We start from the raw sequence: 26,708 nt of genomic DNA, 5'->3' as shown, positions 1-26,708 counted from the left end.
GGAAAAATTCTCATGCACCCATGATGAGTATATTCTGTGGAGGAGGAAATCATGGTTTTAATGGATTGTTTCAGGTTTATCCCATACTGTCAGATGAGGGGATGAGGCACACCCTTAAAACTTCACAGAGCTTCAGCCTTCCAAAAAAAGAAAAAGCATTTCTCCAGAACCACACAAGTGTCACACAGGAGAAATCCCCACAAACCTTCACGTTTTACTCTTCCCGAAGCTCGGGTTGGGGAAGAGCAATCTCACAGCCCGCCGCACGTTTGACATTTCCATTAACGTCAAACGCATCCGCGCACATCCACTTCCCAGCTTTCACCAGAACTCCCAAGCCCACGCCAGCCTCCCACCCCGCCGTCTCCCTGTGGCCTGCCAGCCCTTCAGCGTTCCCCGAGGCTCCGTGACTATGTGCCGCGCTTCTGTCACGCAGCCGCTGCACTTCAGCTCGTCTGTCAGCGCGGCCCCTTTACTCCCGGCCTGCGGAGCCCCCCCGGGTTACCGTTTCTCGCCAGCCCTCTGCGTGAGGGACGGCCCCGGTGAGTGAAAAGGCTCTCGCCGCCGTGGCGAGACTTTTTTACCTCAGGGGCAGCTGCAGTTCGCCTGCCCGCCCGCTCGCCCGCGCAACGACCGGGGGGCCGAGGAGCTGCGACCGCCCCCGCGCGCCTCCCGCCGCCCGGGGGGGGGGGGGGGGGGGGGGGAGCGCCGAGCGGGGGGCGGCGGCGATTGGCCGGAGGGGAGGGAGGGGGCGGAGACCGGCGGGTTGGCGGATCGACGGCGCTCCCGGCGGGCCTTGCGCGTTTCCCGCCGCCGCGTCGCCATGGTAACGCCGTGAGCCGCGCGCCCCGGCTTGGCGCTGTCATGGCGGAGCCCAACTCGGCCGTGAGTGACCCGGGGCGGGGGGAAGGCTCCAGGGTCTCCCCGCGCCCTCGGCGCTGAAGCCCCTTTTTTTTTTTGCTTCTCCGTAGGAGCAGCGCTGGCTGCAGGAGGCTCGGGACTTCGCCCGCCGTGCGCTCCCTGCCCGCGAAGGGCCTGACGGGCCGGAGCCGCCACAGCTGGACGCGGTGCTGCGGTGCCTGCGGAGCGCGGTTGGCGGGGACCTGCCGCTCGGCTACAGGTGACGGCGGGGCGGGGAGGGGAAGGACGGAGAGGGGTGAGGGGACGGAGCCGGGGGGGGATCCCTTTGGGCCCGGTGCCGGCGCTCTCCCATCGCCCGTACGCGGCAGGTGCCGGAGGAAGGCCCACACGCACCCGTTGCAGGGCCCGGCTGCAGCCCCGGGTCTTCTCCGGAGCTCAGCACGGCGGCTGGAGCAGCAGCAGCAGGAACAGCAAGCAGGAGCAGCCGCCAGGCGAGCGCAGCTCGTTCATGTGCGATGCTTGCCCCGGATGCTGGGTGTGGGAGGGATGTTGTCGAAGACGGGGTAACCGCATGCGTTTTCTTGGCTTCGATGCGCCCCCGATCGCTCTTGCGGTATGATTAAGCACCGTATCCGCTAGTCTGCGGTAGGTAGAGTGTGTAACCAAAGTAGGGCATCTCGCTGACAACGAGTTGCTGTACTGCACAGCGTTTGCACGGAGGCTTCCCGGCTGGATCCTGCTAGTCTGCTCGGGAGGCTGGTCCTGGGCATGGTCTCCGAGGCTGTTGGCCAGCCGAGGTCTGCCTTCGAGTGTGCACCTTCACAAAGGGGGGCAATCTAGGGTAGTGTTGTCCCTATTTTAGTTGGTAAAAGGCTTTTGGGTGCTTACTGTCATGAAAAACACGCAACTTGCTGAGAGAGCGCCAGATTGGAAGGTTTGGCTCGTCTGGATCTATTTCTCTCTTGCTCCAATTTACGGTGGGAGATTAAAACCCCTGGCACAGGTGGTTTTGGGACAAAGGTCAACTGGAATTGATTAGGGACTTGTGGCCTTTAATTTTATACTAACAGTTTATAAATGTAGGTGGTAGGTCTTTCATACCAGCTAAACTGTTCTCCTAAGCCATATTTTTTCTATAGACTATATTTTACAATGTTTAGACCAGAGTTTGGTTTATATTAAGGGGAATTCATAGAGAAGAGTTGAAGGTAGTTGGTATTTGGCTTGTATGAGGCCAGTGCTCTGTTTGTGAGCAGCATGGTACATCCACAGCTAACCATCAAGCTCTAGAGCACCAGAAGAGGGTCCAGTTAGTTCTCTGTATGGGATAACCAGGATCTGTTACAGGTGCCGCTGTAGTTTTGGTTTCTCCCAAAAAGCAGTCAGCACGTGATGAAAACATGAGCAGCACTGTTCTCCTTGTAGATCATGGATACCAGAATTATTCCTGGTGCTGCTCTGTCTCTGAGGATGGAGACGTTTGCTTATGTCCTTTTCAGCTAGTCTTTCTCCTGTTCAGATTCCTGCCAAATGCACAACATTACCTGCATACGTTTATCTCTTCTGATTAATTTTGTATATAAATACTATTTATAGCTGATTCAGACCCATCACTCGTCTAGACTGGTTTCTGGCTTTGAACCTTTGATATCTGACTAATCAAGTGAAACTCTTCAAATTCGTACTCTCTGAATTTATGTCCCGCTACTGAGCGAGTGGGCGTTGTGAATAGAGCTCCAGTTTCACAACCTAAAATTGTCAGCTAACCTCACTGGAAACAAGTACCAAAATCACTAGCTGGAGACCAGTTTGTATTTGCTCTTTCAGTGTTGATGTTAGCATGGACAGAAGACTCTTGCTAATTCTCTAGCATAGAGAGCCAGGATGTAAACAATGATGAATGCTGTCATGACCACACAAACACTGAAAAGGCTTAGAATCTAGTGAGGATGCTACCTTGTTCTCCCATATTCAGTACCGTGGTCAGTCTAGGCGTGATAGATGCTAAACTGCAGACGGCTTCACATGGGGTTGATTTGGTGCTACATCTCTTTCTCCCCCCTCTCCCCAAAGCCGGGAGGGTAGGTGGAAAGATTCAGGGCTAGCTTGGCTGTGGTCTTATAAGTGAAGGCCCAGTCTAAGATTACTGGCTTGCAGTCTCTCAGATTTGTATTGTGTAAGCTATCTACAGGAGAGAATTTTTTCCAAAACTGTTACAATCTTCATCTAGAAGTTGTTCAGCCTTGCTTTCACTACAGTTCAGCACTTTTTAGCACCAGATGATGGAATTAGTCTGTATTTAGCTGTGTTCATTACTGATATGTAAACTGTCTTGAGCAGTTGTTGGGGATTTCCTCACAGAGTCTCCCATTCAAGCTAAAAATGTCTGATCATATAACTGATAAATGTCTGATAAAATAACTGTCCTCCCTCTCACCTCCCCCTACATGTACCTGAAAACATGTTCCACTTTATCAACTTTCAATTTTTTTCTGTTTCCAAGTCTTCCACATGCCTGCTCAGGTGGCCATAGTAGCAAAGAATGTCTGTTTTCAGAGATGGTGCTCAAGCAAAACGGGTTGACTGAGCTGAGAGAGGTCCTTGATAAATGCCAGTGAATGGGTTGATTCTTGCCATGTGGTATCATCAGGCCGTGCCAATAGCTAAGGCTTTTCTGACTTAGCAAGCTTTGTCCACTGCAGCAATCACTGCAATTCCCAAACTTTGCAGACTGAGGTTTTTCTATAGTCTTGCTTTTCTTTTCTTTCCAGTTTCATCTCCATCTCTGACCTACAGCATCAGCAGTGCATGCCATGCTGCAGCCACCTGACCTGGAGCACTAATGAATTTAAAGAATGGGCTCATCAAGGACAAGGTGCTTTACCCATGCAGAGCGCTTTGCCAAGGACTTACCTGATCTTGGTTGGCTATTTAACAGATGGAAGGCAAGAGGACAAAGAGAAGTTGGTAGATGGTTGCCTATACGTGAAAGACAATACTGGGATAATTCCGTGTGAGGTATGTCCTCAGTCTGAGGGATTCTGTGTTTATTCCCACTTCTGGGGCAGTGTTGCAGACCACCAGGGGCTTCAAACAGTCTGCCAATGTCTGTAGCAAGGGAAATAACACATCTATGTAACAGGTGGGAAAACAGCAAGCTCAGATCCTGGGGAGAGGATAGAATATGTCAAACTTGTCATTGCTAGGTGTTGTGGTTTAACCCCAGGCAGCAACTAAGCACCACGCAGCCGCTCGCTCACTTCCTCCCCTCCCAGTGGGATGGGGAGGAGCACTGAAAAAAGAAAGTAAAACTCATGGGTTGAGATAAGAATGGTTTAATAACTGAAGTAAAAGAAAATATAGTATTAACAATAATAAAATATAATAATAATAGTAATGAAAAGAAATATACCAAAAAAAAAAAAGAAAGAAAACCCAAGAAAAGACAAGTGATGCACAATGCAGTCGCTCACCACCCACTGACTGATGCCCGAGCAGTGATCTGCCCCACCCAGCCAACTCCCCACAGTTTATGTACTGAGCGTGACGTTCTATGGTATGGAATATCCCTTTGGCTAGTTTGGGTCAGCTGTCCTGGCTATGCTCCCTTCCAGATTCTTGTGCACCTCCTCGCTGGCAGAGCATGGGAAACTGAAAAATCCTTAACTTAGGATAAGTGCTACTTAGCAACAACTAAAACATCAGTGTGTTATCAACATTATTTTCACACTAAGTCCAAAACACACTGTACCAGCTACTAAGAAGAAAATTAACTCTATCCCAGCCGCAGCCAGGACACTAGAAGAACAAATATTGAATGCGCTGGTCTTGAAAAAAGAGACAGCCTAATGTACAGTTCTGTTAAATTCTCAGCAGTATGAGGTAGCCTGGGAGACCTGGAGGTCATAGCACAACCCTCTATTTGTTGAATTCCAACTAGTGGAGCAGAAATAACTTTCTGGAGAGTTGTACTGGGTGTTCAGTGATGCACTGATGACATACTTTCAGGAAATAATAACTTGTGTGACAATTGAATTAAAAGCTTTCTGAAGGTCGTTGCAAGGGGACTCTAGATAAGAGGTAGCCCCTAGAGTGGTGATGAAAGAGCACGGAGGTTGTGCTTTCCAAGGAGGTGCAGACTAGGAAAAAGTTATATTGGTATGAACTTCTAACCGAAAACACAGGGGGAGAGAAAGCAGATGAGTGTTTTAGAAAAATAGTCTGAAAATAACTAAGCCTTGCAGCGAATTAATTATTACCTTGCCAGGAGGGTGTGACTATAGCCCAGGAAATGCTAGCTGTAGAGCTCAGCAAATCCAGATTTGCATCTAGAAGGACAGAAGTTCTCCATGGAAGATAAGAGAGTGGGCAGAAAACACTGTTCTCATTTAGTAATGAAGCCCAGCAGTAGAACAAGAGTTTGTGGTGTGCATGCAAGGGCAAATTAGTAATGAACTTTGTAATTAATGCTGAGAAAACATACTGTAACTCATCTCAAGCCTTTATCTCGTTATCTTTTGTCTTAGCTCCTGTATTTTCAACTTGAGTGGCTGGATTCACTGTTCCTTTTCCCAAGCTGGTCATATATACCACAGACAGACCAGAGTGCAACAGGGTATGTGGAAATCCTGGTGGATCCAGTGCCAGTAAATCTCCCAAAGGAAGTACCTGACAGCATTCCAGTCACCTACCCGGTATCAGCTGAGCTACTGCTTACCTCCAGGTAAACACCCAGTGTGCTTAACTCCATCATAGCACTGTTGCTCTGGTTTGGCAGGTGCTATGAAGAGCACTTGGCTTCAGGAAGAGCCAAATTCTGTTTCTGCCATAGGTGGAAGCATAACAGTGAGCGGTGGAAGTAAAAGTTATACAATAAAGCCACTTTTCATTAATCAGCTGTTTTCCAGGATTTTACCAGAAGTTTTTATTCTGTATTTTGACAAAATAAGACAAATTTTAATTATTTCCAGATGGATTTTGATACTACAGAAGGGACATGAGAACAAAGTGATGATTCAACTTTCACTGAGGCTAAAATTCACTCTTTGGATTAGCACAACTTTTTCTTTTTTTTTGAACCTACAGTGAACCAAAAGTATTACTGAAAGTAATTCTAGATTCTAATATGAAATTAATGTACACTACCAGTCAAGTTCTTATCAGATTGCTGAGATAAAGGTGCCTGTTGTCTTTAGTGGAAATAATACTTACAGTATGTGAAAATGTAGCCAGTGGAATTGCAAATCTTACTGAAGCTGATAATTTCAGGTTGTGCTTGATCATGTTTTATCTTCTTGAGTAGAGAATTCTTGGTGTAATATAATAACAATAAAATGTCACTAGTCAGGCTGCTTTAGTTTCTTTTTAGTTTTGTTTTAATTGGGTTTATCTGCTTGTGAGAAACTTACTTTAAGCTTAAGTGTTTGATTTAGCTCAACAGACCTTTCTAAACAAGAAAACTATTTCCATATTTCAGTGTACACTCTCAGGCTTTAACATAAAGTTCCTCTGCTATTCCGTGGTATCTGACCAATTTTCCATGTTCCTTCTTTAAAAATGGTACCAATAAAGTGCTGGTACTAGTATGTGTGGATGTCCTGGTATTTCTTTTTTAAAAAAGTCATAAAGTTAGATAATTGTTTAAATGTTTTAAAATCAAGAATGTGTTTGTTTAGAGTAAGTGGGATGGTTATATTCAAGTCCCTTAGAAGCTGAAATGAAAATGACAAATGAAATTACAAACATTTGTTTGTTTGAAATTAATTTTTTTTTTTCATTTTTTGAAATGAAAGTTTGAAATGACAAACAGAAATGATTAAATAAATGTCACCTCTCTCCTCTCATCTGCTTTCAGTTTTGCTGCTCTTTCACCCTGTGCCAAGTTTGTTAGGAAGACTCCGTTGTTGCTTTAAGGCCTCTTTTGTTTATAGGCTTGGAGCTTCCACAGTGTCACATTCCATGGATCTACAAAGCTGAGTTCTGTTTTCTGCTGAAGAATTGCTTGTGACTTTTTTTTTTTTTCCCTTTTGACCTATAATTAGCTTCTTGTTTGTGGTAAAGCTTTTTATAATCTGGCTGTTGTCATGGAACGTGTGAATTTGTTCAACACAACCCTGCTGTCTTCAAATATCAACTTTTTTTAAAATGTCAAAGGGATTTAGTATATAAAAGTTAAAGTAAGAATTTTGTAGCCAAATATTGTCTTGAAAACCTCTCTGAAAGATGGACCATATTACCTTGTTGGATCCTTTATTTCCAGAAAGTGCATGCTGCATATTTGCTTATTTTGCTTTTGAGATACTTTTGAGTTGTTCTTTCATCTCTGATTTCCTTTGCCTCCTCCATTTCCCTCTAGGATGCCATGTAAGAAAAGATCAAAGCTCACTGTGGCAGGTGAATTGGCCAGACTCGGGCCTCTTCTTTGTATTCACCACAAGACATTCTTCTTTCTGTTTCTGAAGTGCTTCACCTCAGCTGTTTGGGTCCCTGTGCTGGTGCAGGTAAGTCCTTGGAATTTTGCTCACAAAGTCACCGTCTGTATCTGTGTATGTGCTAGTTAATTAATTCATTGAAGCTTGCCCTTGACTTTCCGAGTTGATTTATTCTTTCTTTTACTAGTGATTCTCTCTTTTTTTTTTTTTTTTTTTTTAATTCCATGCACCCTACAATAGTCCTTGTATGTAAGAAGTCTAGTCCTATGCCCTGCAGAAATACAGCCCTCCTCCCTCACACAGTTGCAGTGTCCCTGAACATCTTGGAGATACCACGCTTTTGCTAAGAGTGCGAGGCAGTCATCTCAAAGGAAACGGTTTTTTGGGTGGGGTTACTGGGGTTGGGAAGAACTTTTTCCAGTGCAGGAGATGCTGATGTCCCTTTTGGTTTCTCTGGTCTAGAAGCCCAACCAGCTGGCATGGCATCATATACTCCAGTTGGGTCGCAGTTACACAATAACAGGCCTGAGTATGTCCAGCCTGAAGAAATCTGGACAAAGGATGTTTGTCACCGGTGTTTCTTCCTGCCTTCTGCCCTACTGTGCAGAGCAGGTGAGGGAGCAGCCACTGGACAGTGCTTTACAAGGCGAATCCACTGAATCTTCTTCCCTTGAGACTGCTGAGCATCTTAGTGACTCCTTGGAGCTGGGAGTTGAAGAGGAGAAGCCAAGATCAACCAAAGAGTCCAAAATCATCTCATATGTGGTAAGGATTCGTAGGCTTAACCTTCACCCACTCGTGCTCTAGGGTTTCAGCTCCTGGCCTGCAAGGTCTTATTTTCATCATGAATTTATTTCCTTATTGCTCAGGCCTATGAGTCTTTTATGTTCTGGGACTCTCTACACTCCTGTAACTTTCTGTTTGCTTTCTATTTAGGGAACTGTCACCAAAATCCTCAATGTCCAAGCTGGTCTCTTTTTACTGGATAACAAAGTCTGCTTGTGCCTTGCTTACCAGCAGTTGTTGAACTCCGCCCGTGGACTCCGACCAGGAGCATGTGTAGAGGTAAGCTGAGACTTATGAGTCTTAAAGCATTCAGTGGAAAAGACTCAGGCGCTGGGATGGCTCACAAGTGTGTGGGTCAGCAGAAGACTATGGGAAGATTGGAATTATTTTGGCAAGTATCTGGAACAAAATTGGGGATCTTACTGTCTAGGCTTGGTCATGAGAGTCAAAATTACTGTTATCTGATTCCTCCCTAAGCAGTGCCGGTTTCTCAGGCCCATTGGGTTTATAGACAATCCAGTAGAGTGACAAAGAATTTAGGGTAGGGTGATGGGTTTGGGGACTGGTGGAAAACTAGCTGTCTCTTAAGTTGTATGCCTCTGTATTTCAGCTCATCGATGTCCACCTCCTGCAGAAGCCTCTGGTGTCCTTCCCTTTCATTGTACTTGGTGCTTGCCTGAGCAGCACTGTTGTGCTGAAGAGTTTTTCAAGGCTCAGCACCCCCTACCAGCCACCGGCCTCTTCAGGAAATCTCTACTTACAGCTGCTCTTCCACTACAATCTTGATATGCCGCTCTACCTCTGGCTGGTGAGCCTCCTGGAGATGTTTGAGGAGAGGTGAGGACAGTTCTCCTGAAGTCAGGCTATGTGTAAATGTGCTTTGTGGGCTAGCTGGGTGCCTTCTAGACCAAGGGTTCACAAAATTATTGTGCTTCGATACTAAGAGCAGCAGCAAATGCTTCTGATTTACAGGCCTAAGTAAGCCATTCATCTAGATTTTACATCATGTCCAGTTGCTTGTACCTTGCCGTTGTTCTTACGAGAAAATTCTGTACATGTGCAGTAAGCCCACTGCTCTTGGGAAGCTGCAGCACTCCAGAGCATGTGCTCACATACTCCTGCCTGCAAAGTTTTTCTCCTGAAATATGGAAGCACTGTAGGGATGTCTGCCTGCCAGCATGGTTTGCTTGGCAAATCAAGGTGGGCACTGAGGCTGGAGCTGGAAACGGCTGCTACAACCAGATCACAACCGATAAAAAGGCTCTGGTGTCCTGGCTGCTCACAGAAGTAGCAGCAGCTGCTCAACATATCACCTTGAGATATTCTGAGTATTGCCAGTAGCGTGAGCATTCGTTTGAGAGCCTCTGTCTTAGCAGATTTTCCCACACATGCTTACCTCTGGGTCTTCCAGTCAGCTTCCTGCTATCCCTGATGGCTGCACTCTGTTTGCATGACAGCTGTGGGCCAGTTTCTGGGTTTACTTCTGGGTTCTGTTAGTGAAAATATTTGTGTTTGTTCTGGAATAGTTATGGTTGATCAGTGTAACTTCTGCCTTGGACTCTAAAAACTGAAATGTATATATTTAATCTGGGGCAGTCAAGTAGCAGTTTGTAGAATGCTCAGTTTTCCTGTGCTTTACTGGCACTGTGGAATTTTTACCATGATTTCCAATAAAACAGCTTCAGTTTTGCCCCAGGAATGATGCTAGCTCTACGTTTCAGTTTTTATTAGCTTTTTCACTTTCTTTAAATGTGATTGCTAAGTCCTGCTACTGCTTGAAAATTGTTCCAGTGAGTTAGTTGCTATCTCTTTTTATTTGAGTTCATTTTCTGTTATTAAGTTGTATTTTGACTGGCAGTGTGATCACTTCCAGGCATTCAAAAGCAGTGAGCTAAACTTCTGAAAGGAATGCAACGTGAGGAAAATACTGGAACAAGAGCAGTCTGTGGTTGTTTCTGTCTTGTGATTTTTTGCATCCTGTAAAACTAAGCCAAGTATACCTAACATGAGTAATCATATCAATCTTAGCCAAAATGCACGGAGATCCATTTGTGTGACTTAGAGGGAGATTATTTTCAGGTGGTTTGGGTTTTTTGTCCACTTGAGTTTCAAGATTTTGCCAGTCTGTCCACTTCTGTGTATTTTCCTATTCCTTGTCTGCTTGCCTGGCATAAATCTGCATTGCCCTTAAATGTTCCCTTTTTTAGTCACTTCATGTTCTTTTTGTGCTCTCTTTAGTTCTTGTCCTACACAGCATATTCACTCATAACAAGCAGAAAGAATCCATGACTTGCATGCAAAACTCACTAAAAAATAAGGACTGCTAATGCTTCTGTCATAATTTTTTTCAGGTTTTCTTGTTTCTTTGGGCGCCGTCGACCGTTGCTTAGGTCTACACACCAAAACGCTGGAGCTGCTGAGAAATTCCTTGTCCCTATTCTGCAAGCTGTGGTGCCAGATAGAGAGGAAGCAAGAGATATTTATAATGAAATTCTAGCAAAAGTACACCAGTGTCCCCTGCAGAAGGTGAGTAGATGCTCTGTGGGCTGTTTCCTGTTTGTCTGATGGGAAGAAACTCAGCTGGTTCATTCTTTCTTTCTTTTTTCTTAGTATATGACCCTGAACCCCCCGTGCCAGGCCCCATCTCTGTCTGCAGTTTGTCATGTGGCAGAACAGAAGAGCTGGGAAGGCTTCAGTCCATCACAGCTGCTCTCGCCCTTGGAGGCACAGCACATGGGCACCCAGGAGCTGAATCGCAGACTGACCTGGTCCTACTACACAGTCTCACCAGGAAGTTTCCAGCCCCGACTGGTAAGTGCCTTATTCCCTTTACTGTCTGTGCCTCGAGAGTTCCCGGTTCTCCCCATGCTTTCCAGCACGCTGTCTGATGCATGCCTGTTCCTCCTTTTAGGGAATGACACTGCTTTTCTCAGCTGTGGTATGTTGAACGCAGGCTGAATTCGGGCTGCTGCTACGCACGCTTCGATTTATGGCCTTCAAAGATGGGAAGTGTTTGATGCTCTTTGCAGCTTCCTTTCTGTTGCAGATACTACTGGGTGTGCTGAGAGTCTCCTCCAGGAGCAGTTCCCTCCAGCTGCAGGACAAGAGCAGCACGCTTCCCTGTGTGATAGCCCGTAAGGATGGTAGCCCCTTCACCCATACAGCTCTCCTAGGTATGTCCCACTAAGCTAAATTGGAGAGTGCTGAGCTTTTGCTGTTCTGCCATCCAGCTCCAAAACAAGGAAGAGGAGACTTGGTATGGAGATGCTGAACTGTCACTGCCTGGCCTTGTGACTTTAAAATGAGGAAACTGAGCTCGCTGTTTTTATGTTCTCTTTTTACTAGCTCAGCTCCTTTCTCTGATGTGTTTCCAGGATCGCTCTTGCAGGTGGAAAACTACCAGCTCATAGTGGAGAGATTCCTTCAGACTGATTTTCCCTCCTGGGAGCACCTGGAAAATCTGGAGCATGTGAGGGAGAAAAAAACCAGGTAAGTCCCTTTATTCAGTACACAAGTAAAAACATTACACTCCAGTTCCACAATTATTTTGGACTATGGTGAAGCTGCTTATCAGCATAGCATTTCAATGCCAAAGCAACAGTCTTTTGCTATTTGCAGAAAATGAGATCTTTATCAGCAACAAACCCACCATCTCCATTTTGTTCAGAATACACCCAGCCTGGTAGCTGCCCTCTACTTCACCCTTTCCCGCTGCTCCTGCTGAATACCTGCAGGGCACTCACCAGAAGTGCTTCTCCCAGATAACGGCTTGTTTTGGACAGCCACCTGTCAGGAACAGGGAGTTTCACTGCTACCATTTGTCATTGCAGTGTCTATGTGCAGTTCTACTTTGAGGATGTTCAGGTTCTCCATGCTGCTGAAGGACAAATCCAGAAATGCCTTAGGAGTGGAAACAGCTCCTCTTTGAGGAAGAAGGATGACGGCAGCTTGACATCTGAGCTGGAAGCCCCAGAGGCAAAAATGCTGAAACTGGAGGATCCCAAGCCAGATACTCACAGAGATGATAACTGTCAGGGGGGCCAGAGCAGCACCAGAAGAACCAGCTGTGTATCTCGCCTGTTCTTGGTTACCCAGAAAGAGGGTCTTATGTTACGCAACTACCAACTACCCGGAGAAAAAGTTGGAGAAGGACGGGAGCTGCAGCGCAGTTTCCAAGCCACAGTGCTGTGGCTGGGCAGACCTCAGCTCTGGAGCCACCCCAGAGAAACTGGGAATCTACCGGAGCTGGAGGAGAGCGGCTGTGATGGAGAAGAGAGCGTGACACGGCAAGAAGTGAGGCAGGAGGCAGCTTTGGGGTGTGGTTTGATAAGGCTGGGAGCTGGCTCCTCAGGGAGCCTGTGTGATAATTAAGTATCTAGATTCCTAATCAGTGGGAAAGTGATTTTTGTGTTGGGTACAGATGTATGTTTATGCAGGCAACTTCCTTGTGCCTACCCAAGGGAGTTCCATCTCCTCTGTCTCACCTTCCTGTAAATGAATCCACCTTCTCTTACCCTTGATGGTGCTAACCTTACTTCTCAATCAAGACATTCTCTGCTGGGCTTGCTCTCTTCTTGCTGTATTTTTCATTTCCTATCTTTTTCCTGACTCTTCTCATCATCTTTTCTCTCTCTCTCCTCCCTTCCCCTGCCAGGCACTACTGCTCTTTATGAGGAAGTCTCTACGATGGTTTCCATTTCTGCACCTGGATGGGCTGTATCGCTTCATTGTGCCCTGCTGTTCGGTAAGAGAGAGCTTGTCTTGCTATTTCCTCTTGGAGACTTTTGCTGAACTGCATGTGGGAGTTGAGGAGTCAGAGGGTGACTAAGGTCTTTTCGAGGTTTGGAATTCCCATCTGTCTTGCCAAGGAACTGCTTCAGTTCTGTGTTTCGTTAAAATTCTCAGTGCTCTGAGTTCAGTGGATTTTTTTTTTTCTTTAAACCGTTGTTCTTCAGTGGCCCTTTTTTTCCTATATAGCTTTCATCTCCTTCCTTTAATACTCTTCTTTCTTGCCTTATTGCTCTTCTCTCAGGACTTGGAAGTGTTTGACAAGCTCTGTTTTCCACCTGTGCCAGCAAAGTTACTGAGCAGGTCATCCTGCCCCCTGTGCCTGCCTGTCCAAGATACCTGGCACTTACAGCATGAGACATGGATCTCCTGTCTGACTGAGCGCCAGGTACGCAGTGCCTTATTGCTCTGTGCTTTCACAGGCGACTTGTAGATCTCTTCAGAACTACTTCAGAAAATTATTGATACAGAATGTCTTGTTGATGAGACCGTTCTGCTCTAAGCGCCATCAGAGGCTGCTGCTGGGCTTCACTGCCTCAGAATTAATCTGGGAAGGAGGCATCAGTTGCCTAACGTACTTGTCTTTAAGAGCTTGTCTTTACCGCTCTGGCTGGGGATAGCTATAAACTGCAATCCATCTGAGGCTGTCTCCCCCACTTATAGCTGGCAGCCGTGTCGGTGCAGACAGGCATGGACCAGAGAATTTCCTCCATTCCAGAAGTACTTAGCAGCAGGTATGTTGGTCTGCCCCAAATGACATATGACCGTGTCTTAGGGAATGGGTCTGTGTTCATCTTTATTGGAGACAGTACTACATTAAACAGCAATGAATTATCCACCCTAGGAATATGGTTTGGAAATCTTCTGTGTTCAAGTAGTCCAGACTGCCCTCATCCTGTTTCTCAAAGCTAAAGGGATTGCAGGTGACAAGACTGCAAAATGGCATCCAGAAAAAGTTTGAGCTGCTGCTGGTGTGGACTAGGTCCCAAAGGTCTCTGCTAAATTCCTGTCAGAAGTGGAAACAGGTGCAGCAGGGACATAAGGCTGAATGCGTGATGGTTTTTGTTGTTTTTTGATTGTTTTAGCGTAACTTGCTCAAACAAATACTAGGGTTAGAAGCTTTTCAGTTCAAAGCATGTTTAATCTGGGGTGATATGCATGCACGCTGAAATCTTCACCAGTGCCTTACAGTAAACTGGTTTTTTGCTTGGCTTCCTCACCTAATTAAGAAAAACAATTAGGAGTTAAGCAGATAGGAAGTCTGTAATGGCTCTCCCTTTTTCTTCTTCACTGCTGAGCCTGAAGAAGCAGAAAGTGAGTTAAAGGGGCCTCTTGTCCCTGCAGCAAGCTGCCCTCAATCCAGTAGCTCAGGTGCTCAAGGGCAGGATCCCCTGAAACCAGGCTCAAGCAACAGCACTCCACTTCACCCTGTCATTTGTGGCAATCTTGAAGTCAGGCCTTCTGCTCCCTTTGTCTTCAGGCTGGACAGAAATCCTGGTCTGCTCTCAGTTTCACAGGTTCCCTTGTTTCTTTCTCTGGTGAGATAATGGAGAGGACCTTGTGTGCCTCTCCCAAGAATGAGAAGCCATCTGTGACTGTCAGCCTTCAAAAGCAGAAAGGTAAGATTGTGACAGCCTGTAAGGTAACGACAGGTTGATTCTTGCGTCCTTCTGTTTCAGAGAGACAGTGCACTTGGCTAACTGTGCTGCTGTATCTGAGAACAGTGGAAGTAGGCCAGGATGTTGCATCCCATTGCATGTCAGATGGCTGGGAAACTGTACACTGCATGTGTGTTGGGGATGGGAATGGGAATACCGTACCTGGAAAATCTGTGAGGTGGAACAGTGATAGCCTCATTGTGATGAGAGGGAAAACACCTCTAGGAGGTCAGCTCAGTGACAGACTATGCTACCTGCGTGCGAGTGAGCTCATGGTGCGTGTGGTTCTGTTCCTTCTCAGGAAGCCTGCTAGCCAGTGGTCACAGCGTGAAGCTCAGCGTCTCAGTTGCTCCAGGCTCCCCTGTTGTGGTGGACGTTTACATTGCTGCCACCTATCTGCAGCATCTCTGGGGTTTGCTACCTGGAGCCAAGATCCTCTTCCAGAACTTGGAACGCAAAATCTCAAGGTACCCCTGTCTTTAGAGCCCCGATCTAGGCCACAGCTCTGACCTCTCTTACTGTCTTTGAAACCAGCTCTTAATTTCTCCTCTTGTGTGGACTTTCCTTATCCCTTGTCCATACCCTTGTGTCTCCCAGTCCCTTACTGCAGATTATTTTCCTACTGTGTTACAGATGAAGGTCAGCCCAGACATCCCAAAAAGACTGAGCAGTTTGGTTTCTACGAGCCCCTTCTGACATCTGCTCTTTCATATTGCAGATTCCATAATGTTTACTGCACATACATTGCCTCCAGCTGTGTGAGCATCATATCTCTGCCAGCTTCTCACCTACCTTTTCCTTCCAGGTGAGTCCAGAGTCTGTTTCCACCTTACAGTGTCCCAAGAAAGTTTCTATGTACCAAGCTTCTCACATTCCCATTTCTTCTAGTCCTGCAGGAGAAGCCTCCTCCCCCTCACTAGTGTTTCTATCCAGCTTGCAACCTCACCTGCAAAACCTGCCCCAGGCACGGATTTTATGCCACTTGTCCTGTGTACTGACTCTGTCCCTGCAATGGGTTTGCTCACTTTGCAGCAGCATCTTCAAAGAGGTATTCAAGCTTCCACAGAGATAATTTGTGAGGAGCCTTGCAGATTTCCTACTCTGACACATCCTTTGCTACCATGTAGAAGAAATTCCAAAACCTCTTTTTCCAGTGTCTGAAAAGGACTTGCATATTAGAAAGGGGCCAAAGTGACAACCGATTAGAAGTATGTGTCTAATACCAGGCAGGCTGGCAGCTCGGACTGGGGGTGAAGTGAGGACATTGATGGGAAGAATCCTACTCTGTTAATGCTCTGCTTTTCCCATGTTCACTGCTGTTGGGGTTCAGCACCTTGCAGCAGGTGTTTTTTCTCTCCATACAAACTTTTTCCCCAGACACTCACTGGAAATGCAGTGAAGTTCTTTAATCCTTTGTGTACTTAATTAGGGGAGGGTTAAAAGAAGCAGTGGCCCTTCCCCTTCTCTCTCTTATACCCACCCATACATAGCTGTAGCTTTACTCTTTCTTCAGGGGAGGTGCACCCGACACAGTCCACCATGTCCATCACACACAGGAGTGAGGCAAGCCAGTGCATGGTAAGCACTGTAGAGATGGGGTATGGGAAGAGGTGTGTAGGAGGGAACAAATTACCCCACAGAGGGGAGGGGAAAATCAGATCAAGGGTGGGATGTGGACAGAATAGCAAAGACAGAAGTTAGAGTTGTTATGTCTTCCCAGATGCGAACAAACCTCTCTCTCTCTTTACTGAGATCCGTTTTCTGGGACATGACTCTTGTGAGGGAGCCAGGCATTGTCCTGACCTCCCTCTGCATCTTAGTCTGCCTGCTCTCTCCATAGGGTGCTGGTGGAGGACGGAACGGGTGAAGCTTTGGTGCTGTGCAGGAACCAGCATGTGGCAGCAATGCTGGGCCTGAGCCTTCTCGAGTGGGAAGCTCTGCAGAACTCTGTGCAGAGCAGGGGCAGAGTGTCCATTGAGCATGGGGAAGCTACTGGCACGGGGGTGAGTGGGTTATTCCGGTAGCGATTGCAGCGTGCGGGGCTTGAGCCTCAGCCGGACTGGGTTTCCCTTTGGTGTGGGTGTTCCAGTGGCTCCCTGCCTCCCTACTGTGCACGTTCACTGGCAGCATACCCTTTCCTTCGTCAGTGTGTAGAGGAACCTGAGGATCTCATTGCTTGCTACCTAAGGAGCCTGTGCAGGAGTTCTCTCATCTGTCGCCCTATCCTGCTGGATTTCAGCCTAAACAGGAAGCCCTCCAAGATTCTGCAGCCTGGTAAGCCAGCACTGTTGGCTTTTGTAATATTTAGCGTGGGAAGGAAGGGAGGAGCCGTCTCGCCAGGCTGGGGAAGGAGAGCTGCCCACAAAGCAGGATCTTTGGAGGATTTCCATGGAATTGTGAATTCTGTAGTATAGAGCTAAGATGTTACAAAAATACAGAAATAATATTATAAAAGTCCCTACCTACAATATTATATATTTTCTACTTACACAGAGGCATAGAGCTGTTTTAGAGCAAGGTTCCCGGTCCTTGGATGAGAATGGGATTCTGGCCAGCCAGAGTTACTGTGCAGACCTCTCAAATCAAGTGGGTTTAGACTTTAGACAGGACAGCAGGTAGAGTCAAGACTAGGCCTGGAAATCCTCACCATGGCCACAGAATTTAAAGTCCTGAAGAGTTTTGAATTCATAGGTGCTGATGTCTGCGCTCATGCTGCCACAACTCTGCAGCTGCTGTCTTAAGGGGACGTTATTCTTAGCTGCTTGCACTAACACTAGCGCTTGAGTATGAGTCCAGCTGCTGCAGGGGTTGACTTGCTAAGGTCACCAGAGGGTGCTCTGCTGTGGAGACGTTATCTTTTGGCTCTCATGTAAGTAACTCTTGTCTGTAAGGCCAGGCTGCTGGTAGTGATAGAAGACACAAAGCTCACTTCATCAGCTATGTGAGCAGCACATAGTTCACAGCATTTCACAGTGTAGAATGTTTGTTTCCTCCTAGTTGGAGGGATGCTGGCCAAATGCGTTCATCTGCTTACATCCTGGATTCATTAATCGTGCTGTCCTTTGAGGTTTAGCAGTTGCCAAGCAGCTGCTGCAAGGCCTTCCCTCCCCCAGAAACTTCTACAGCTGTCTGCTAGAACAGAGTGGGAGCCCTGTACTGAGATGTTACAGGTTGTGTCTTTCCCCTTCAGCTCCACTGCAGCTGAGAAATTTTCGGTGCGGTGAAGTGGAGTTTGTGTCACAAGTGGGACCTCGGCTGAACCTGCTGTGCCTGAATGTGCAGGAAGTGGAACAAGACGCCTTAAGCTATCTGAACAGCGAGAGGATTAGGAGGACGTCTAGTCACTGCCAAGTGGAAGCCACTGCTTAACCTCTGTCCCAATTGGAGAGGAGTTATGGAAGTACCTACTGGGATTGGGAGCTTTTTTTAATCCCCTTTCCAGTAGGAGCATGAGCCTGTGAGCACAGGGTGAAAGGTGCAGTCAAGAAGCTGCTGTGACTTTTGGAATTCCTGAAGGGTCATTCTGGACCATTGCCACCAGCGATACTGGGCTGGTTTTTTGGAAGAGAGATGTTCAGTACTTCCTACGTGATAGCGGTTGCTTTGGGCCTACGACATACACAGATGTGTATTTTATGTGATAGTATCTACTAAATAAAGCTATTAAAATACAGTTTTAATAATACCGTATCTATTTTAGTATTAGGGTTTACTTGCTATATGGGGAATGAGGCAGAAAGTAGATCCTTGGTTTATGAGCCAGAACCAGGCATTTTGCAGATCATTTTGCGAAACTGTACGGTCGCCACAAGGGATAGTCTTCTTAACCCAATTGAAATTATTAAGATCATGTTTTTAAAGCATTTCCTTCCTCCAAGACGAGAAGGGAAGTGAATAAGTTACTGTTTGGAAACTAAATCATAGTACTAAATCACGGGACTATATGGGCATTGTTTTGCAGCTTAAACAGTGGCCCAAACATTACGTGGGGCTAGTAGCAAGAGGAAGGCAGTGAGCTGTGATACAAATTCACAACATGCTATAGGCTTGCCCATCTGTTCCTGATTAGGAAGGGGATGACTGCAATGCCACGTGCCAGTATCCATGGCGGCACAGCAGACTAACCAATACAACATGTATTTGTATTTGATACAACATGTATTTGATCACCCTTTGAAGATTCCTCTCCTGTCTGCTTGCAGTGATGACCAAGTGTTCTGTACTTGGTTTTGGCAAAATAATATCCAGATCCTTCATCTTGTGCTATAGGTTAGTACATTCCACACGCAGTTACGTCCCTGCCTTATTCTGTGTGCAGACAGCGTATTTGAACTGCTGCTGGTTTGGGTTTTCTTTGTTCAGTGTTTCCCCCTGCCTTCCCCTTTCACCCTTAGTTTGGGCCTTATATTAAACTTCAGGTGGTGGCTTTATTGAGCATGTGTAAAGGTATTTTCCTTCTCAAGGCCTGCTGGCCACTTCTAAGGCCAAAGCATGAGTGGCAGAAGACCTGACAGATGCCACCATTCAACAAAGTTCTGAGACTCCCTCCTGAAGAAGGTTGCCAAAACAGCCTAAAGCAAAGGTCTACACATGTTCTGCCATCACAGGTTTTTTTCCCTAGGTGCTTTCTGTGAAATGGTAACGATTTTGCTGAAGCTCGCCCCTCACCCTCCCCAAAGAAAACAAAACCAAAAAAAAGGCAAACAAAAAAAAACCCCTCTCAGCCTGAAGAAAATGTTGACTGTAAGTGATGTAAATTAAGAGATCCAAATCTGATTTAAAAATGCAACTGAAAGTAGTCCTGTAATATGAATAACATAGTAACAGACAGTGCTACAGAAATAGATAGGAAGTGCCAGATAACAGAGACTTACTTAAAAACCAAAAAGGCAAATTTGTCTTTGTAGTTGTAACTAAGTTTAATAACTGTTTTTACTTCTGAATTTGAACTTTTGGGTAGTATCTTACTAGTCTCCCTCTTTTCCTCCTCATAATGTATGTTATTGTTCTCTCTGCAGCCACACTTGTTACTCACCTGTTGTTCTTTTATTTCACATTACAAATGCAATCCTCAGTCCTCATACAGGCTGTTTGCCTTTGCCAGGTTGAAGACCCAACGCTTATTCCAAGCCTATTGGCTTTTTTCTAATCCATCAGTGTTCTGCCATTCACAACATCTTTTTCAGAAGGGGAGTTTGATTATAGTCTTTTGAGAAGACTGAATAGATTAAGTGGCTCTCTCATTTGCAGTTTTATTAGTACATTCAGAGAATCACAAGACATGAGACAGACAAATCAAATCTGATTGGGGGGAATTAAGATTTGCTTGTTTTTAGTACTCTGAGTTTGAAGGACCAGTTCTCGGGTGTACTGCAGGAAACCCTTTTCCTGTTTGTCTCTGAGCTTCTGCCCATGATCAGAGTTCTGGTCACTGGGTTACTTCAGACAAGAGAACACATCTTGTTCCTGTGATCAGAGTTTTTCCTTTATTTATGGAACCCTCCTTATCGCATTCCTCACTCTCTGAAGCCAAACAAAGTATCCTGTTGTTGGTGTGGGTAAGAAATAACAATACAAGAGAGAAATCAGCTGGCTTCATGTTTGTGCTGCTACGTGCTCTGGAACTGGGAGGAGCTCTTAGAGTTCTCAGCCCAAGAGGGAGGAAAGCATGAAACGCCGGCAGGGTAGCTGTAGTAACTGTTCTGCATGGAAAGACAGAGATTTTCCTTTTAGCTGATCTTCTGTAGCTCTCCACTTCATCTCCGGTTTACCTCTAGAGCCTGCCACCCAAAGCCAAAGCTGATGAATTCTAAAGGCGGTTGTCCTCTGCTTCGACTGTCCGCAGCCCTCCTTATTCCAGGTCTAGGTGGGACTGCTCAGGCTGACAGCTCCCTCTAGCCCCGTTCAAGGTGTCTGTAGTAGGTACTATTTCCTGAAGATGCTGCACTGTGTAGTGGGGTTGTCGGAGTAAAGTGGGTGCAAGTAAGGCTTGTACTGCAGCAAGCCTCATCGGGAGGGAGAGGAAAAAGCCCACACTGCCTTGCAGCCCTGAACTGTAGCCGAGGTTCAGAGGGTGCGCGGAGCAGCAAGCAAGCAAGATGTCTGTCTTTTGGGTCAGAGAGATGGTTGAGGAGGAAAGGAAACGAGAATGAGGGGACAAGTAAGAGATGGCAGTTGATGGTGTAAGAGAAGAATCTCTAAGGTTGCAGAAAGCGATGGGAGAATCCACCGGGAGCCTGTGGGAAGGACAAGCTGTGCGTCCCACCTAAACCTGGGGGGGAGGAAGATGGGCACAGGAGAAAGACCCGTGCACCCATTCTTGCAGGCTGGGGATAGATCTGCTGCTCTAACCAAACCCAGCAAGAGGGTCTACATATACCGAGCATATATGCTTACGAGTTTCCCTTTCCAAGCTTACCTCCAGGTCCAGCAGTGTTTCTGATTGTTTTGTACAGGCTTTAGATCGACAGCAGATACAGGGGAAGCAGAAGCATCCAGTGACAAGCTGGAAGGGAGGAGGACACTGACTCTGCGTTCAGGTTCACCAGCTGCAAGTTGGTCCCTCTTGTAATGCTGAAATCTGTAGCAGAAGAACAGTGAGAGGCTACCAGAATGGGGAACACAGCAGGGAAGGCAAAATGAGTGTGTATATTTATTCCTCCCCATTTTTCTGAATATTGATAAAGATAGACCCTGCTTCTTGTGCTGGACACCCACCGCTACAAAGCCCTCACTGTAGAAAGGCTATGACCCTTCTCACATAGAACAGGAGAAGATATCCAGGCTTTTTGGAAAGTTTGCTTTCCTGTGAATAAGGTGGCCTTTTAAATAAAGGAGGTGGGTTGGAGTCAGAGAGCTTGTCATTAGTAGCAGCTAAAGGAGCCTGCTGGTTTGGTACACGAAAGGGATCTAAGCTGAACCGGCTAAAGAAGTGTCAAAAGTTGGCATTTTTGGTTGGTTGGTTTGCTTTGGGCTAACATTCAAAGGAATACGTTCTTCTGAAGTGTGTCCTTCCTTCCTTCCTTCCCGTTCCCTGGCAGTTCTGTCCCTGTGCTGAGGGAGCAATCCTTACCATAAAAACCATCTGAAGTAGCAGGACCAAACACAGACCCTTTCCTTCATCCCAGGGCCAGAGGGAGAGGCTTGGATTAACCATGGATTTCGGTCCCTTCCTTGACTGAAACCGCTCACTGACACAGGGGAGGCAATGCTGCAGGAACCCCCCGACCCACACAGGGTCTCTTCTTCCCCCGCGCCTGTGGTCTCTGGGCGGTGGTAAACTCTACCTGTCACTTTGATGTTGCCTGTAGCCTTGGCAATGTTGTTTTCAATCACGCAGGTGTAGGTGGCGTTAGCAGTAACGTTGTGCAGAAAGGAAACCACTTTCAGAGTGATGTTTTCAGCGTTCAGCTCGTAGCTGGTGTTGGCCACGTGAGGTAGGTACCCCCCGGCGTCGCTGTAGGCTGTCCAGTGCACGGCGGGGCGAGGGAACCAGCGCGGTGCTTCGCACTGCAACGTGTCCCCGCTGCTGCTGTTCTCCACGTGCACCCTGGGGGTGCTGAAGGCTTTGGGAGGGAAAGAGTAAAAAAAAAAAAAAAAAAGGCAAATGTCTAGGAACTGGGCATGAAACACGCAACCGCAGCTGCTGGTCAGTCCCAGGTATTTCTAGGGTACTTGCTGCTTAGCATCGCAGCACCACGAGGAGTCAAACCAAACGCAGGGGCTCAGACGGAGGTCTGTACAGCTTGGGCTGCAGCGGGATGACTACAGGGGATCTAAAACTCCTAGGACAAGGCGGTCCGGTGTGACAAGATCTCCCGAGATCATGGCACAGCTTTAGTGTCTTTAAGTGATACTGCTTCACAGTTACGAGCTGGGTCCTGGGCTCATAAACTAAGCCTTTGCCAAGAGCTTCTGGACATCCAGGCTCCCAGGGGAGACCGGGCTCAGGCTGTGGCTGGCGTGAGACTGCCCGTGTCTCCCGAATGTCCCGGCTTCCCCGGGTGGGAGCCGCAGCTGGCACAGCTCCGCTCGCCGCTGGTGGAGGCTGGGGGCTGAACAGGAGGCACTTGCTATTCTGGGCAGGGAGAGGCATGCCAAAAATGATTGCTGTTATCAGAGGCTGGGGGAAGGGGAAGGTGACTCACCCTCTCCGCTGACTGAGAAGGGCGCCTGACCAGCACCTATGGCTTCGTGATGTGACTCTGATGCTAAATGGGGCTGCAGCCAAGGGAGGCTCCATCTGTACCTGCTGAGGCTGAGGGCAGACTACGGTGTCGCCTGAGCTGTAGGATTTATGCCAACATCCCTGGATTAAATGAGACATTTAAAGCCTATTGCAAACAGGTATAAAATCTGGATCTTTATAAGATCAATTAGCTACTCCCATTCTCAGGGGGGGTCTTTGTAGTCACTTAAGTAGCTGGTAGACTATATGTGGTAAATAGAAGAAAAAAGACAACTGAGAGCATTAAAATAATCATCTTTTCTGGAACAAGGATGTGGAAAGAGTGGGTAAGGCCATAAACACCTCTGGAAAAGCCAAAAATACCCCAGTCCTACTCAGGGCTGCAGGGCTTGACATCGGCTGCTGGAGGAGCGGGTGCCGCTCGCACAGCCTCTAGCATCAGCATAACTGCGGGTAGGTCCGACCGAGTCACCTTAGCCTGCATTTTGCAGCAGGATTTTCTTCCTCACACCCCTCACCTCCCGTCCTGTACCGAAGCACCGCCACTCCGCTCCCTCTGGCCGTGCTGACGGAGCACCGGTAAGTGCCGGCATCAGAGAGCTGCACGTCCCTCAGCTCCAGGGAAGCGTTGCCACCGATCACTTGGTCCGCGAACACCGCCGTGCGGCCCTGAAACGACGCGTCTTGCTCTTGCAGGTGGTCCTGCCCACCTTTAAATTCATGTACCAGCCCGGCTACTCCCGCCTTGTCCCACCGGATCGCGATGCTGCCCATCCGAATGTCGGGCTCGAAAGTGCAGCCCAGGATGCCGCGCTGGCCGATGTTCCCAGGAGAAGTCAGCGTCGTCACGCTGATGGAACGTTTTCCTGCAAGGGGAAAGCAAGGAGGCACGAGAAAGGCGAGACAATGAGCACGGAGAAAGGCCAGGCCACCCTGTGGCTGCCATGCACCAACCCCGAGGCTGAACGGGCACCGGCACATCGCAAGGACACCAGTAGCAGCTACCAGTGCTGCTAGCAGAGGTCAGCTCCCATGGGTTATATACCAAAACAAAGCACAGGAGCTTTTCTTTAGCGGGCAGCGTGGTTCAAAAAGTAGCTCCTCTTATCTCTTTGAGAAGAATTCGCGTGGTGTTTTCTTGCTTGCTAATAAGTATCAGGGATTTTTTCTCTCTGCTGCCAGAAGAGCATGATTTTTGTGTCTTTTCTTAGTCAGGACCTCCCTTTATGCAATACAAACATGATTGCAAGGCGTAATGCTGGCAGAGAAATAACAGGCTGCTCTTTCACTCTTACTGGAATCCAAACAGTTTTCTTTCATTTAAGAAAAGTCAGCATTTCCCTTCCTTGGGAACGCAGATCGCTTCTCAAGTCAAATCCTAACCAGCGAGCTTGAGAATTAACACCTTCCTGGAGCCGGGTCCGCTTTCCCGTGCAGCCCTTCCCTACACGTCCTCACTCAGCATGCCCTGAGGAGGCTGCGTTTTGGGCAACACCAAAGTGACGCATTTTTGTTGTCTCTGAGGGAGCAGGGGAATATGCCCCATCCTGGCAGATGCTGTCCGACTTCGCAATGAATACCGTCTCCTCCTATCTGGGAGAAGGAGCACGGTATGTGCGGGACTTTCTGTATGTGTAGGTTTAGAGCTCCAAGCCCAAAGAAATTTCAGCTAACGCAGCACTACGTCTCCAGCAGCACAGGCTGCACTACACTTATCGACCCCTTGCCTCAGCTGGCTTCCCATGGAGCAATAGGTGGAGTTGAACATTCCGGTTGCTAACACACCAGATAACTAAAAAAAAAAAAAAACCCAAACAAAAAAAGGCCTTAATTTCTGCTGTGAAAGCATAGATCAGGAACTCACTTCCCGGGGCAAAACGGAGCTGCCCCGCAGGGCTCACACGTGCACAGCCACCGCTGCAGCCTGGGGCCAGCCCGCTGACAAGTTTTCGCAGAAATTAAGAGCCAACACAGATATCCTCACTCAGCTCTGAGTGCCAAGTGCTGGTGTCTTCTAATCTACTCTGAGCACATGTGTGTGTGAGTGTGTGTGTGTGTGTAAACCTCTGCATTATTTAAGACCAACAAGAGCTTACACTCTCCAAGGAGAGCACAGCTTGTGGTTTAATGCCATGGAGTGATACCTTGTTGAGAAAGGCCAAAAATGAAGTCACCTGTGCAGTCTTAATTCAGCCATCTGGTACATAAAATCTATAAAAAGTGAGCCTTCATTAAAGGGTCGTAGGTGGCACTTCCACGCAAGATCACACGTCAGCCCACACATGGGATGGAGACACGGAGGTAGAGGCAGGGCAGAAGTTCATCCCCCCTCTGGTAACAGCAAGAAATCTGAGCAGCCACATACCTGAGACACCAAACCCGATGATCAGGGCAATCACCGCAGCCAGGATGATAATGACCGTAGTCATGCTATTTGGGGAAAAAAGAAAGGACAACATTACCGCACAGCCCACCTCCTTCACACCCTACGCCTACGCTGTACGTCTGCAGAGCTGCCGGCAGGAAGGAGAAGTCGAGGCGGGTGAAAGCCGCAGACCTAGAGCAAGGTGGACCGGTGAAACACACGACCACAGCAGTGACGAACGTTCGGGTGAACGCTTGTCTTCAAAGGTGAGGGACCGTGTGGCGGGAGCAACAGAGACCCAGGCTTTGCCTTTGGGAGGAGGCAGCGGGTCCGGGTGGAGGATGCTCCTCTCTGCATCCCCCGGGGCATAAGCGAGCGGGGCAGTCCCTGCTGGCTCTTGGGAAGGACCAGTTGCCCAGGGAGGCGAGCAGACCACTGAGACAGGCCCCTGACCCCAGGAGACACCCCGCATGAGCCAGACAGCGGGCAGGAGGGGGCTGAAAACACGGCCGGGTTTGTGACCTTGGTCGGATTTGGGACGCTCCATGCGCAGACGGATGAGGGGCTGTTGAACGCGAGACTGAGGAGGAGAGGACCACTTGCCAAACCACACGGGCAGAGCAGCCCAGCACAGAGCAGCACAGCTCAAGCCTTGCTGACCACAACCCATCTCCGGCACAGCCCCGGCTTGGACAAACCCGTAAGTATGGCCGGGTGGAGGCTCCCACCGCCGCCGGCGGAGCTGTCACGCGTGGTTCTGGGCACGTTTTCACGTGGACTGGGGGATGGTGGCAATGACCTCGGCTCCCCACCAGAGCAAGCCCTGAAGCAGCTCCCCACAAAAACCCACAGGTACATCCCGGGGCGATGCAGCTCCCGTGCTCATGCCTGACAGTCTCACGGGAGTGCTGGGCTCAGCTCTGCTCAGGATTGTCAGAGGAGAAGCGCAGAGAGCTGCAGGAGGTCCTCACAGGGGACTTTACCCCACTCCCAAGCCCGGCAGGGCGCTGGAGGGAGCTGTGTTGCGGGAGGCATGGGCACCAACAGCGGCCACTCCGCACCAGCGACCGGGGCTGCCAGCCCAGGGCTTGTTTTGCTCCATTGTACAACAGAAACTCTTGAGCTGCTGCTTCCCATCTCGCCCCCAGGCAGGACCAGGCTCCGAGATGTCACGGCCCTTCCGCCCACACAAAAATAGCTGTTCCGCTTCAGCAGCGTCTGCCTACTTGCAGCACGCTCTTTCCCAAAACATCGGGCAGCCTCCCGCCCGAGTGCCCTTCGGTGTCTGTACAACTGCAAACTCCTCCCACCGTTAATGTGTGCCCACATCAGTCATTTGCACAATCGTGCCTCAATCACTGCAAATGCCACGATCACAGGGCCGGTACGGAGCTCTAGGGAGTTGCACCATGTGAAGAAGCCCCTCTTGCAGAGAGCAGCAAGGAAGGGAGAATGGGAAGATGAGTTGAAAGAGGGGATGGAGAGGAGGGGAGATGTTGCAGAAGGCTTGCTTGCCCTCCTGCCACCTCCCTTCCATCATCATCCTTAAAGCCAGTAGAAAGCGGCCTGAGGAAGCCCTGTCTGCACTTGCCAGCGTGCTCAGGAGAAGGGATCAGACCTGTGTGTTTCAC

At 48.1% G+C, this 26,708-nt stretch overlaps 3 protein-coding genes across 13 annotated transcripts in view; 1 reads left to right on the top strand and 2 right to left on the bottom strand.

Annotated features, from left to right (window-relative positions):
- The window catches only part of TNFRSF1A (TNF receptor superfamily member 1A), a 19,105-nt gene extending 18,234 nt beyond the window's left edge, over positions 1-871 (bottom strand). Inside the window, exon 1 of the mRNA XM_041124731.1 lies at positions 585-871. Coding sequence (XP_040980665.1) covers positions 585-866 — 282 coding nt within the window. The 5' untranslated portion in view covers positions 867-871. The remainder of the gene's footprint in view (positions 1-584) is intronic.
- CTC1 (CST telomere replication complex component 1) lies at positions 766-18,197 on the top strand. 5 transcript variants are annotated; one of them, XM_030019471.2, is made up of 24 exons: positions 766-885; positions 972-1,120; positions 3,633-3,879; positions 5,388-5,584; positions 7,217-7,361; positions 7,755-8,057; positions 8,229-8,357; positions 8,689-8,915; positions 10,430-10,604; positions 10,689-10,889; positions 11,125-11,251; positions 11,453-11,567; positions 11,909-12,371; positions 12,733-12,822; positions 13,111-13,254; positions 13,530-13,600; positions 14,376-14,485; positions 14,826-14,991; positions 15,243-15,329; positions 15,413-15,572; positions 16,038-16,102; positions 16,365-16,527; positions 16,672-16,798; positions 17,715-18,197. In XM_030019471.2, exons 1-24 carry the CDS (start codon positions 865-867, stop codon positions 17,891-17,893), a joined length of 3,861 nt encoding a protein of 1,286 aa, XP_029875331.1. In that variant the 5' UTR covers positions 766-864; the 3' UTR covers positions 17,894-18,197. The 5 variants fall into 5 exon arrangements, 4 of the variants coding, with proteins under 4 accessions (XP_029875331.1, XP_029875332.1, XP_040980648.1 ...); XM_041124713.1 differs by lacking the exons at positions 766-885; positions 972-1,120 and adding an exon at positions 1,156-1,474; XR_005932765.1 differs by lacking the exons at positions 16,038-16,102; positions 17,715-18,197.
- Positions 11,463-26,708, bottom strand: part of VTCN1 (V-set domain containing T cell activation inhibitor 1) — a 25,486-nt gene continuing 10,240 nt past the window's right edge. For 2 of the 7 annotated variants that reach the window (XM_041124736.1, XM_041124735.1), the window contains exons 2-6: positions 25,078-25,142; positions 23,231-23,578; positions 21,811-22,089; positions 20,943-21,104; positions 18,930-20,226 (exon numbers count right to left, since the gene is read on the bottom strand). In XM_041124736.1, the coding sequence (XP_040980670.1) occupies positions 20,983-21,104; positions 21,811-22,089; positions 23,231-23,578; positions 25,078-25,141 (813 nt within the window). In that variant the 5' untranslated portion in view covers position 25,142 and the 3' untranslated portion in view covers positions 18,930-20,226; positions 20,943-20,982. Of the gene's footprint in view, positions 11,539-13,998; positions 14,087-18,929; positions 20,631-20,942; positions 21,105-21,810; positions 22,090-23,230; positions 24,011-25,077; positions 25,143-26,708 lie in introns of those variants that run through there. The other 5 variants (XM_041124737.1, XM_041124733.1, XM_041124734.1 and 2 more) reach the window with 5 other exon arrangements.

This window comes from Aquila chrysaetos, chromosome 7 (genome assembly GCF_900496995.4).
Source record: "Aquila chrysaetos chrysaetos chromosome 7, bAquChr1.4, whole genome shotgun sequence".
NCBI classification, from domain to species: Eukaryota; Metazoa; Chordata; class Aves; order Accipitriformes; family Accipitridae; genus Aquila; species Aquila chrysaetos.
Note: the sequence above shows the minus strand (reverse complement) of the source record. Positions and strands in the feature narration are given on the sequence as shown.

What these genes read in the sequence shown, in the direction of transcription:
- CTC1 (XM_030019471.2), top strand. Translation starts at nt 865, where the DNA reads ATGGCGGAGCCCAACTCGGCC. An exon ending in CAGCCTTCAAAAGCAGAAAG is followed by an intron (nt 14,486 to 14,825) that starts GTAAGATTGTGA and finishes GTTCCTTCTCAG; the next exon opens with GAAGCCTGCTAGCCAGTGGT. An exon ending in CACCTACCTTTTCCTTCCAG is followed by an intron (nt 15,330 to 15,412) that starts GTGAGTCCAGAG and finishes CATTTCTTCTAG; the next exon opens with TCCTGCAGGAGAAGCCTCCT.